Below are 12544 nucleotides of genomic sequence, written 5' to 3' on the forward strand. Positions count from 1 at the left end.
AAACCCAATTTGCGCGTTCCTATATAACTTTACTCTTTTAAAATTGAATCCGCACGATAATTTCGTACATTCCCAAATTTTGTGGGAATAAGTTCATAACTATTACATTTTGTAAAAAAAATATATGTATATATGTAAAATTTTTATGTTTTTTTGAATAAATTTATATTTTTCGAACCAGTTTTTTTTTTTTTTTTTTTTTTTTGTTTAATCAGCAATGTGTATTACCAAAAAAATAAGTATTGGGTTTTAGAGAGAACATACGGTTTAAAAATATGCAGAGTACACCAACGTGGCCCGGACACACGTAAGCAATTAAAATTTATTTGTAACAACTTTTTAGAAAATTGTTACGCGTTATTTAATTCTCGATAAACAATTAAAAATGTGTCGGGTGCTGAAACATAGCTCGAGAGGATTTTTCTATTGCAAATCGATACAATTTTAAATAAAAATAATATCAATTTTACGGGTACTCGGATCACAGCAATACAGATATTCGTGAATAATTGCGTAATCACAGCCGTTGCTCACATACCCTTTGATGACAACACTTCTAGTGGTAGATTTCAAAACAAATTATAAAAATCAAATTAATTTGAGTACACGGGTACATTATCTAAACTTGTTGGATTTTCTATATAATTAATTTAGATAGACATAGAATTATGTGTAAACATTACCAGAAGAAATTAATAAATGATTTGGATTTTATTATCCGCAGATCAATAAAATATCAACTACAGATATTTAAATTCTTTCTATACAACTATCGATTATACGAGTAACCTATGTAGAGTTTGTGTCGATAGTTTTAAGGTATGTAAAGGTTTCACAGTAAAAAGTAGTGCCATTGAGAAAATGTTACAGTGGATACTCGGAGCAACGAAAAATCAAAAAAATGACAAAAATTTATTAATTGAATTTGTATTGTATTTAACATGGTGATGAAGCTAGCTTAACGTTTACCTGGTCCCATCGTGTTAAGTTATGGTCGTATTCTGCTAAACGGCTTGAGCAACAAAATCGGGAATAGAGCAACTAATTAGCACATAAATAGCACAAAATTCTCATATATTCACTTTTTGAATTTGTGCCTTCATTACGATTTGGCAGAGTTAACGTAACGTTAACCTAGCCTCCCCACATTTAATCGTTGATTCCTGCCAAACGGCTGGAGCACAAAAATCGGGAATAGAGCAACTAATTAGCACATAAATAGCACAAAATTCTCATATATTCACTTTTTGAATTTGTGTCTCCATTACGATTTGGGGGGGCTAGCGTGACGTCAACCTAGCCCCCCCAATTTCAATCGTCGATCCCTGCTAAACGGCTAGAGCAACAAAATCGGGAATAGAGCAACTAATTAGCACATAAATAGCACAAAATTCTCATATATTCACTTTTTGAATTTGTGCCTTCCTTACGATTTGGCAGAGTTAACGTAACGATAACCTAGCCTCCCCACATTTAATCGTTGATTCCTGCCAAACGGCTGGAGCACAAAAATCGGGAATAGAGCAACTAATTAGCACATAAATAGCACAAAATTCTCATATATTCACTTTTTGAATTTGTGCCTTCATTACGATTTGGCAGAGTTAACGTAACGTTAACCTAGCCTCCCCACATTTAATCGTTGATTCCTGCTAAACGGCTGGAGCAATAAAATCGGGAATAGAGCAACTAATTAGCACATAAATAGCACTAAATTTTTTGGATAGAACGAATTTTTTTTGTGGTAGTAGGGGAAGGGCATGTATAGGTTTCACTGTAAACGGTAGACATTTTCGTAAATGTTTTACCGGTTTCTTAAAGCACATAAATAGCACAAAATTCTCATATATTCACTTTTTGAATTTGTGCCGTCATTACGATTTGGGGGGGCTAGCGTGACGTCAACCTAGCCCCCCCAATTTCAATCGTCGATTCCTGCCAAACGGCTAGAGCAACAAAATCGGGAATAGAGCAACTAATTAGCACATAAATAGCACAAAATTCTCATATATTCACTTTTTCAATTTGTGTCTCCATTACGATTTGGGGGGGCTAGCGTGACGTCAACCTAGCCCCCCCCCAATTTCAATCGTCGATCCCTGCTAAACGGCTGGAGCAACAAAATTGGGAATAGAGCAACTAATTAGCACATAAATAGCACAAAATTCTCATATATTCACTTTTTGAATTTGTGCCTTCCTTACGATTTGGCAGAGTTAACGTAACGTTAACCTAGCCTCCCCACATTTAATCGTTGATTCCTGCCAAACGGCTGGAGCACAAAAATCGGGAATAGAGCAACTAATTAGCACATAAATAGCACAAAATTCTCATATATTCACTTTTTGAATTTGTGCCTTCATTACGATTTGGCAGAGTTAACGTAACGTTAACCTAGCCTCCCCACATTTAATCGTTGATTCCTGCTAAACGGCTGGAGCAATAAAATCGGGAATAGAGCAACTAATTAGCACATAAATAGCACTAAATTTTTTGGATAGAACGAATTTTTTTTGTGGTAGTAGGGGAAGGGCATGTATAGGTTTCACTGTAAACGGTAGACATTTTCGTAAATGTTTTACCGGTTTCTTAAAGCACATAAATAGCACAAAATTCTCATATATTCACTTTTTGAATTTGTGCCGTCATTACGATTTGGGGGGGCTAGCGTGACGTCAACCTAGCCCCCCCAATTTCAATCGTCGATTCCTGCCAAACGGCTAGAGCAACAAAATCGGGAATAGAGCAACTAATTAGCACATAAATAGCACAAAATTCTCATATATTCACTTTTTCAATTTGTGTCTCCATTACGATTTGGGGGGGCTAGCGTGACGTCAACCTAGCCCCCCCCCCAATTTCAATCGTCGATCCCTGCTAAACGGCTGGAGCAACAAAATTGGGAATAGAGCAACTAATTAGCACATAAATAGCACAAAATTCTCATATATTCACTTTTTGAATTTGTGCCTTCCTTACGATTTGGCAGAGTTAACGTAACGTTAACCTAGCCTCCCCACATTTAATCGTTGATTCCTGCCAAACGGCTGGAGCACAAAAATCGGGAATAGAGCAACTAATTAGCACATAAATAGCACAAAATTCTCATATATTCACTTTTTGAATTTGTGCCTTCATTACGATTTGGCAGAGTTAACGTAACGTTAACCTAGCCTCCCCACATTTAATCGTTGATTCCTGCTAAACGGCTGGAGCAATAAAATCGGGAATAGAGCAACTAATTAGCACATAAATAGCACTAAATTTTTTGGATAGAACGAATTTTTTTTGTGGTAGTAGGGGAAGGGCATGTATAGGTTTCACTGTAATCGGTAGACATTTTCGTAAATGTTTTACCGGTTTCTTAAAGCACATAAATAGCACAAAATTCTCATATATTCACTTTTTGAATTTGTGCCGTCATTACGATTTGGGGGGGCTAGCGTGACGTCAACCTAGCCCCCCCAATTTCAATCGTCGATTCCTGCCAAACGGCTAGAGCAACAAAATCGGGAATAGAGCAACTAATTAGCACATAAATAGCACAAAATTCTCATATATTCACTTTTTCAATTTGTGTCTCCATTACGATTTGGGGGGGCTAGCGTGACGTCAACCTAGCCCCCCCAATTTCAATCGTCGATTCCTGCCAAACGGCTGGAGCACAAAAATCGGGAATAGAGCAACTAATTAGCACATAAATAGCACAAAATTCTCATATATTCACTTTTTCAATTTGTGTCGTCATAACGATTTGGGGGGGCTAGCGTGACGTCAACCTAGCCCCCCCAATTTCAATCGTCGATTCCTGCCAAACGGCTGGAGCACAAAAATCGGGAATAGAGCAACTAATTAGCACATAAATAGCACAAAATTTTTTGGGTTGAGCCAATTTGGTTTGCGATGGTGGGGGGGCTAGGGTGACATGGGTAGATATAGGGCTTAATAAACCTTTTTGAGGGTTTTATTATCCTTTGTTGGCTTATGGTTAAAACAATACTTGAATTACTACCAGTTTTTTTTTTATAATTCCATTTTTGTGTTCGTAACTTGAGATAAAAACATCAAAATATATATCAAACACTACATCCTTCTAGAAATTAAAAACTTACAAAATGTTGAGAAACTGCCCAGAGTTGAACGAAAATCCAATAATAAATAACAAATTCTAAATTTGGTCGTGATAGATTCAGGTCGCTAGATTTATTTCGTTCAAAAAAACATTAAAATTTTCCAGATACATTGTAAATTCGAATTTTTTGATAAGCAAGATTTTGCAATTTTCACAGATTCTTCATACATATGTAGTTAAAGTTATATGTTAAAGCAAAAATTTCCCTTAAAATTTTCTTAAGTTTCCGAACTCCTCTCTGTGTCTAAGACATTCACGGAGCAAATTTTTATCAGAATATATCTAGAGAGCAATGCTTCCCTACTGTTTAAGAGTATCTAAGTTAAACAAATGTATAAGCCCCCAGAATAAGAAGCGATTAAGGTACATTTTTTGTTTTAAATAAACAAAAAATTTGAATTTGTTATATTTTTTTAAATTTTCCTCTGTATAAATTTAGAAGTATGGGCGGTTAATACAGACTCTACGGTTTTTTTGTTTGTTTTTTGCATAAATTTACAGGACATTTTTTTTAAAGGTTCAGTATCACATGTTGAATGTAAATGCACAAAATCCAGCCAAAAAAAAAAAACAGTCGAATTGTGAACTTTCTTCCTTTTTTGAAGTCGATTAACGAAGGCGGAAGTGATGCCATTTTGAGAAAAACTTTTTCGGCCTATATCTCCGTAACCGTGCACTTCCGGCCAAACAAATTAAAAAATTTCATCAGGTAGTCGCTGATTTTGCAAGTAAGAAGGCAAATAATTATTTATTGCTAATTATGTCAATATCATTAATATTTTTTTATATATTAACCCTGTGGTTGCAATACTGAACGCGTTACAACTTCATAAATATTAATTTTATCATAAAAGTATAAAGTAGAAGTTTTAGAAAATTAGAATAAGAAAATCATCATAGTCATAGAAGTCACACTAACCATTTATAGTGATACCACAATAAAAAGTTAGGAAATTTAATTATATACAATAAAGATTATTTTACCATTTTTGATCTAACGAGAATGGTTACAGAGATATAGCCCAAAACAATTTTCGTTAAAATGGAAATCTCACTTTTGCCCTCTTTTTTTTTAAGGATTTTGTCTGTTTACATTCAGTACGTGATACTGAACTAATTTAAATTTAAAAGAAATAGCTCCTGTAATTTAGTACATTATGGACAAAAGTAGCGAGCTTTTATGTTAAATTTAATATGTATTATCTATCTATATATAAATGTTATGTTGGTTTGTGTACGCTTCAAAAACTCAAAAAGTTCTGCATCGATTCAGCTCCAGTTTATATTTTTTACACGATATACAACCCGCTTAGAGGATGGCTTTTATCTATTTTTACCCTCGGCGCAAATGGGTTATGGAAGGGGAAGTGGGGACGAACAATCAATTATTTTCAAATATACCCAAGTAAGGTATCGAATAAAAGAGCATGACGTGTACATTACCTACATAACTGTAACCCCGACACAAGGGGATATGGGAGGGGAATGGAAGTGGGGATGAACAATCTGAACTCTTTAAACTTCTCATCTATTTTCATGCAATCATAATGTGCCACAGCGAAGCGTGAAAGGGTACAGCTAGTTGCTTATATAACTAATGTATATCTATAGGTTTTGTTTGTTGTTCATTAAAACAAGTGAAAACAAACAATTGACTGAGTTAATTGTTGAAATACCATGCATAGTCAATGTTGATTTCACATAACACATACAAACATGTGACACATACATAACTGATAATCAAGTATAGTACATATTATAAAATTTCCGCCTAATTGGCGCTCTCACGAGTAAACAGTGATGTTTACGAAGAAATGTTTCAAACAAAAGTTGTTTAATTTTTGATAAGGAATATTTTTTTACATTTAAACTTTTGTTCTATCTCTAACGGTTTACAAGATGGGTCCTACGGACCCAAGACCCAATTGACCTATGATGCTCATTTACGAACTTGACCTCACTTTTTACGTCCTGAGTACGCTGTAAAAATTTCAGCTCGATACCTTTTTTCGTTTTTGAGTTATCGTGTCCACAGATGGACGGACGGACGGACAACCGGAAATGGACTAATTAGGTGATTTTATGAACACCTATGACAAAAATTTTTTCCTACCATCATTATTTTTAAGCGTTACAAACTTGGGACTAAACTTAATATACTATGTATATTTCATATATACATGGTATAAAAAGTAGTAAGCAGTTTTGTGTTAAAGTTTTTTTTTATCGGACCAAAAATACATACTATTCATTTTCTTTTGAATGAAAATAGAATTGAAAAATTGTCATATTAAAAATTCTAAATATTAGCGAACGAACTAGGTGCATTCTTGATAAATAATATACAAATAAATAGGAAAAGGAATGTGAAAAGAATGCATGGAACTTTCTAGAAATGATGCTGTGCGCCGGATATTAAAGATTCTTATAATGGTAATTTTACATTCCAATTGTTGTTCCTTGCATGACGTCAAAGTGTTTGTTGTGGTGTTCTGCTTTTGTTGAAATGTACCTTACTTATCTGGCCTGACCGTTTATTATATTTTTATTATACCTACTATTATATATACTATTATATCCAATGTATGTTTTGACGGGAAATCCAATTTTGACCTTGGAAGAGCGGAATATTTTACTTCCAAACGACTTTCAACATGACTTTCAAGGTCATTCAAAGGTCAAAGATCTTATTTCATAGGAAACTCTATCTAAGGTAAGAGGAACAATCCTAATTGAAATATCCTCTCAAGTTTGTAATGCTTAGAATATTGATGATATGAACAAAATTTTGGTAAAGGTGTTAAAAACACCTAATTAATCCATTTCCCTTAGGACGTCCGCCCGTTTATCTGTCCGTGAGCACGATAACTCATAAGTGAAAAGAGGTATATGTCATGCTGAAATTTTTATAGCGTGCTCAGGACGTAAAAAGTGAGATTGAGATCATAAATGAGCAACTTATGTTTATTGGGTCTTGGTCCTTATCTTGGCTCATCTTGTAAGCCGTAAGAGATAGAACAACAATGTATTCAAAAACATCATTGTTTTTTCATTTTCCATTTTCTCTAAAACTATAAAAGATAGAGAGAGAGTTCCAAATTTGTAGATAACTTTAACTAGTAAGTCTTGTTGCAGATTATAGAAAAAAATTCTGAAAAATACTTTGAAAACTAGAACAAATGGCAGGCGGAAAGCCGCCATAGTTGTCTTTTTTTTTTTAAACTTTTCTATTTTATTAAAAATAATGCAAGCACTGCTACTCAATATATTTTAAGGAAAGTCCTGGAGATGTGTATTGTGACCAGAGTATTCTGATTCCGAGGTATGCCGAGGAGTATTTTAGCCACCATATTCTAGGTCAGCAACCCCCAAAACTTTCGAGTACCGATTTTGGATACATTTCGTTATACATTTTGAGAAAAGTCCTGGAGACACTGAGGACTATTTTAGACTTCTTATTTGTAATCAGCGACGTCGAAAACTCCCGCTAATGATTTATATGCATTTTATAAAAATTTTGGTAGTTTTGGTTACAAGGAGGTAATCATAATTGCATGGAGGAACCTTTTTAACATCATATTTGTGATTAACGACCCTAACAACCACTGAATAACAAAATTTGGCCAATTTCGTTAATTTTTTACCAATTTATAAATTCTTTTATAATAACGTCATAAGATGCACTTATGAAAATGCATCCCGGTGATGTAGAAAAAAATACATAATAGTTTACTTCCTGAATCGAATCTAAAAAAATGTATCTCGATCTTTCTTCCCCGAAAAAGCAATCTCAAAAGCTGTATCGTCTCGTCTAAAATGAAATATATTGAAGGGTAAAGTAAAACATAAAAAACACATTGATTATAATTAATTTTAGAATTATATTTTTTTCTTAAAATTTCCATAATTTGTTTTTTGTTCTTTATATAAAATTATTTACAAACAATATTTATTTATATTTTATTTATATTTTATTAATAATTAATTGATCACATATACTTTTATTTAAAAATAATTAAAGAAATCATAATTAATTATGACAAAAGAAAAAATATAATATATTTATTTTATTTTTCTAAACTCACAAAAATTAAAATTTAAAAAAAATTTATTTAACACAAAAACATATAATTTTTTTTTGCAAATTTTTTTCTTTTTTTTTTTATAATATAATATAATATATGGCACCCAAAATTATATTTAATGTCTTTGCATAATAACAGTTTGTTTTTTAAATATATACATAGGAAAGAGTTTGTGTAGTTAAAATGTATGCAGCGCCACTGCGGTCACAATCCAACTAACACGAGGCCATTTTCTGTTTAATTTAATGGACGATAATAAAAATAGAAGTCAATTTTTGATAAAGACAATAGATGTTACGGCTGGCTTTTAAAATAATATTTTTCTTTATCTATCAAAAATTGACTTTGTTATTGCCGCCTGCACAGATCCTGATGTGTGATTTTACCCAATTTAATAGTGTATGAAAATGACATAAGGTCCAAGCTTCTCTGGCGAGCTGAGCAAACTCCCAGAGCCCGCTCTGGAGTGTGGCCAGCCGTAATTTGTCTGGCGTAGTAGTGAGTAGGTTCATTTGATACAATAATGATGTTAGTCAATTCATAGATGCGAGCTAATATGTATAATTTTTTATACATGTTAGTCAGACATCCGGGTTCACCGAGCGGGCTCGCCAGTGAATGGCGAATTTATGTCAATGAAGGTATGAGAATCGAGAATGATTTTTTTTTTATGAAGGCGGCATCATATTGAAGCAAAGTGTAATTGGAACTATTATTTAAATTATTTAATGTATTATTTTTGCTCGAAAACTCATTATTTATCGATTTAAACTTCAATAATTTAAATCAAAACTTTCTGATCTCGCAATAAGTTGTAGTGACATTGAAATATTGAAGTGAATGATAAAATTTACGTTCTTTGATTAATGTTAGTATGTAAAATGTCTCAATAAAATGTCAACCATTTCCAAGTCCTCTTTTAAACGATATCCGTCATGATAAACTCAATAGTTCACGATTGCACAACACTAAACAAGTGTAAGTATAAATCAATGTAACACAGCCTGTGCTAAATATTATTTCCAATATGAATTCAACGTTAAATATTATTTCCCATAAAACTTCCTGTATATGTATTTACTACAAGATTCACAATACATATAAAATTCTGACTATATGTTCAATAAGAGTGGGGAATTTGTCCAGAATACAACACACATATACTTAGTGTTAAGTCTTATAAGCAATTAAGAATTAACGTTTAACTCGTATTGGACATGATACCTAACACAGGCTGTACACTCGTTATCATGCTTTATTATAAAATTAGGGAGACTAAATTATTATGCCAAGCACCGTTTTATGAAAAATACCTTCTTAGACATCCTATTTTTCAGAAAGAATTAAAAATTTGGCCACTAAGATTATTTGGCCATCAAAGGCTCATTGTTTATCTGTTTTATAGAAAATACTCATATAAAGACGAAACCGTAGGTATTAAATAGTTCCCATAAATTGCTACACCCTTCGTTTACTGTAATAACATCACACCGTAGAATCGTCTCGTATTTACAAAATCAAAACGTAACTAAAATTTTATCATTTTATTTTTCATCTCTATATGATTACTTGCTATGAGATTGATTTATTTAATTTAATTTATAAGGAAATCTCTCTATATTTTCGTCAAAAAGTTTTGTAAATCAAATTTTGAACGATTTTCATATCTATAAATTTTATCATAAATTAAACTTGAGCTTATCTAATGAGCTTCAGCATTTTATAGAATTAAAGCCGCTTTATTAAAATACATCTAGCAATAATTTTATTTTGCCGATTTTGCTAGATCGATTATAATAATGTGTCTTTGAAACGCAATATTTTTTATCAAAACATTAAGATATTCAGTAAAAATTCATTGTGTATATTAAAAAATATTTTCTAATACAGTATTGAGTATTCCAAAATTAATGGAACTATTAAAAAATTTTTTGACACAAGTATCACAAACGTTTGTTTTTTATGTTGCAGTCAAGACTCCTTATTGGCCAAAAGACATTTGAACTACAAAAGTTTAAGTTATGTTGTGTTTTTTAGTCAATTTTGATAACTTTTGACCAGTTAAGCACTTTGACTGTAACACATATATATAATAGTAATGAAAGCAATTATTTTATTAATTACAATGAGTATATTGCGCGCATCTATTGAAAAGTGGTTTGGAGAAAAATTTTTGAGGCACCTAAATTCTGGACGTAAAATTTGTATTTTTGTTTTGTTTTGTTTTGTTTTTTTTTTTTTTTTGCTTTAAAAAACCACTTTTGTACTAAAAATTTTGAAAGAAATATTTTCATTTTTTTGGAATTCTAAAACTGTCTTCCAATTTATTTTTATATAATTAATTTTGTTTTATAATTGAGAATGTTTTTTTTTAAAAAAGCAATTCCTCAATTTGTTTTTTTTTTTTAGGTACTCGATTTTTATAAAATTATTTGGCAGCTTTTTTTCTTATCCTTTAGAAAATATTCCTATTTTGAATGGTAAAAAACCGTAATATTCCTCACAATGGAGAAATATTTACTCCCTATAGGATGTATAAGCACGGTAGTGGGGGCACAAATTTAAAAATATATTTATTCAATTTTGATGGTGAATCACGTTATAACTTGACGATAAAAGACGAAAGAGTAAGAATAAATTTCTCGATATCTGGCGTAATTTTATAAATATCGAAACTTGCAAATTTTTTTTAATTATTAAGCTTTTGACATTTCGAAAACCGTGGCAGATATCGAAAAACTGTATTGTTATTTTTCGTCTACATTCATGAAGTTATAATAAAATTCATCATCAAAGTTGAAAATAGGATAAATATAATTTCAATCCTAAATCTACCCTGCTCGTACACATCTCTTGTATGGATGGAGACATTTGGTTTTTTAATTTCTATGCCATTACTAATATAATTACTTACGCACGTTGTTACATCAGGTAGAAAATAAAATAATTATTTAATAATTTATTTTTAATCTATCAAAAATCATTCATTAGTCTCAGTCGAATGATTTTAATTTTTAGTTACAATGCTTCTGATTGGCTGCCTATTTTATTGAATAGCTAATTATCCGTGCATCGGATCAAAAAATGGAAGAGAACTTTTTGTCTTAGAATTTTCTTTTCTACCTGATGCAACAAAAATATGCTTTGCTTACGGATCACCCTGTATATTGATAATTTTCTAAACAATATTTTTCACTCCGTAAATAACATTTGCATTTCAAAATAGGAATATTTTTAACAAATAAATAATAATCCATAAAATATTTAAACAAAATATTTCTACAAAAAAATATATTATTAAATAAAATTATACACAAATTTATTTTAAAATTCACTTATTAAATTTTATTCAATCGTCTTTCTTTTTTCGTAATTTACCTTCAGTTTGTATTGTCCGACTAACAAGATCAACACAATTGGCTAATGGAGGTTCACTCTGATCCGCACTGTAATCAGTGCCGGCCACACGAGATAATGTTAAAATATATGAACACGCAATTCGTAACACAGATAATTTTGATAATTTTTGATTATGAGAGTACGCAGGTATTGCACGTCGTAAAGTGTCAAATGCTGCACTAATTGTATGCACTCGGGTACGTTCGCGTGCATTCGCTTCTATTCGTCGTTCACGTGTCATATTTTTATAATTACGATGTTCCTTTTGCTGTTGTGATGATAATTTCTGTTGTTGCGTTGTGAACTTTGTTGGTTCTGGAACATTCTGGGGTGTGGTGGATTGGTGTCTTGGGGGTATAACACCAGGATGTGGGGGTACACGATGGTAATCTTCAGTAGGAAATCGTGCAAAATCTTTAGGTCTTATTGATGCTATCGATGTTGATACTTGTGGCTCATCAATCTTTTTACTCCTTTTTTCAACTTTGACCAATGATAATGGTTCATCTTGTGCTATCAGTGGTGGGGGTTTGTAACCATAAACTGGATGATACGGTACAATATTTGGATCGTTGTTATTATCACTACTACTCCATGGTCGAAATGGATTTTGATTTTCAATTGATGTCGGCGTAGTGGTAATATCTCGACGGATTCTTTTCTTTAATGGACCTACTTCATTCAAGGGTACTTTACGGGGCTCAGCACATTTTCGTTTATTTTTATTACGAGGTGATATTGGTGTTACTTTCACTTCGATACTATCTTCACTGGCATCTGTTGGTGAATGTACATCATCTACATCGATGTCATCTTCACCCGAACAAAATCCGGCATCTTTGTCAGACATAATTGAACCTGAAATTAATAAAAAACCATAAATTAGTCAAAAATTCAAATTTTCGAAATTTCTTTAAATTAATCTAAG

General features: G+C 32.0%; 1 protein-coding gene across 3 annotated transcripts in view; it reads right to left on the reverse strand.

The window, feature by feature from the left end:
- Positions 1-11560: 11560 nt before the first annotated feature.
- Positions 11561-12544, reverse strand: part of LOC123301000 — a 48276-nt gene continuing 47292 nt past the window's right edge. For all 3 annotated transcript variants that reach the window (XM_044883709.1, XM_044883710.1, XM_044883711.1), the window contains exon 2: positions 11561-12474. In XM_044883709.1, coding sequence (XP_044739644.1) covers positions 11567-12474 — 908 coding nt within the window. In that variant the 3' untranslated portion in view covers positions 11561-11566. The remainder of the gene's footprint in view (positions 12475-12544) is intronic.

Source organism: Chrysoperla carnea, chromosome 5 (assembly GCF_905475395.1).
Source record: "Chrysoperla carnea chromosome 5, inChrCarn1.1, whole genome shotgun sequence".
NCBI classification, from domain to species: domain Eukaryota; kingdom Metazoa; phylum Arthropoda; class Insecta; order Neuroptera; family Chrysopidae; genus Chrysoperla; species Chrysoperla carnea.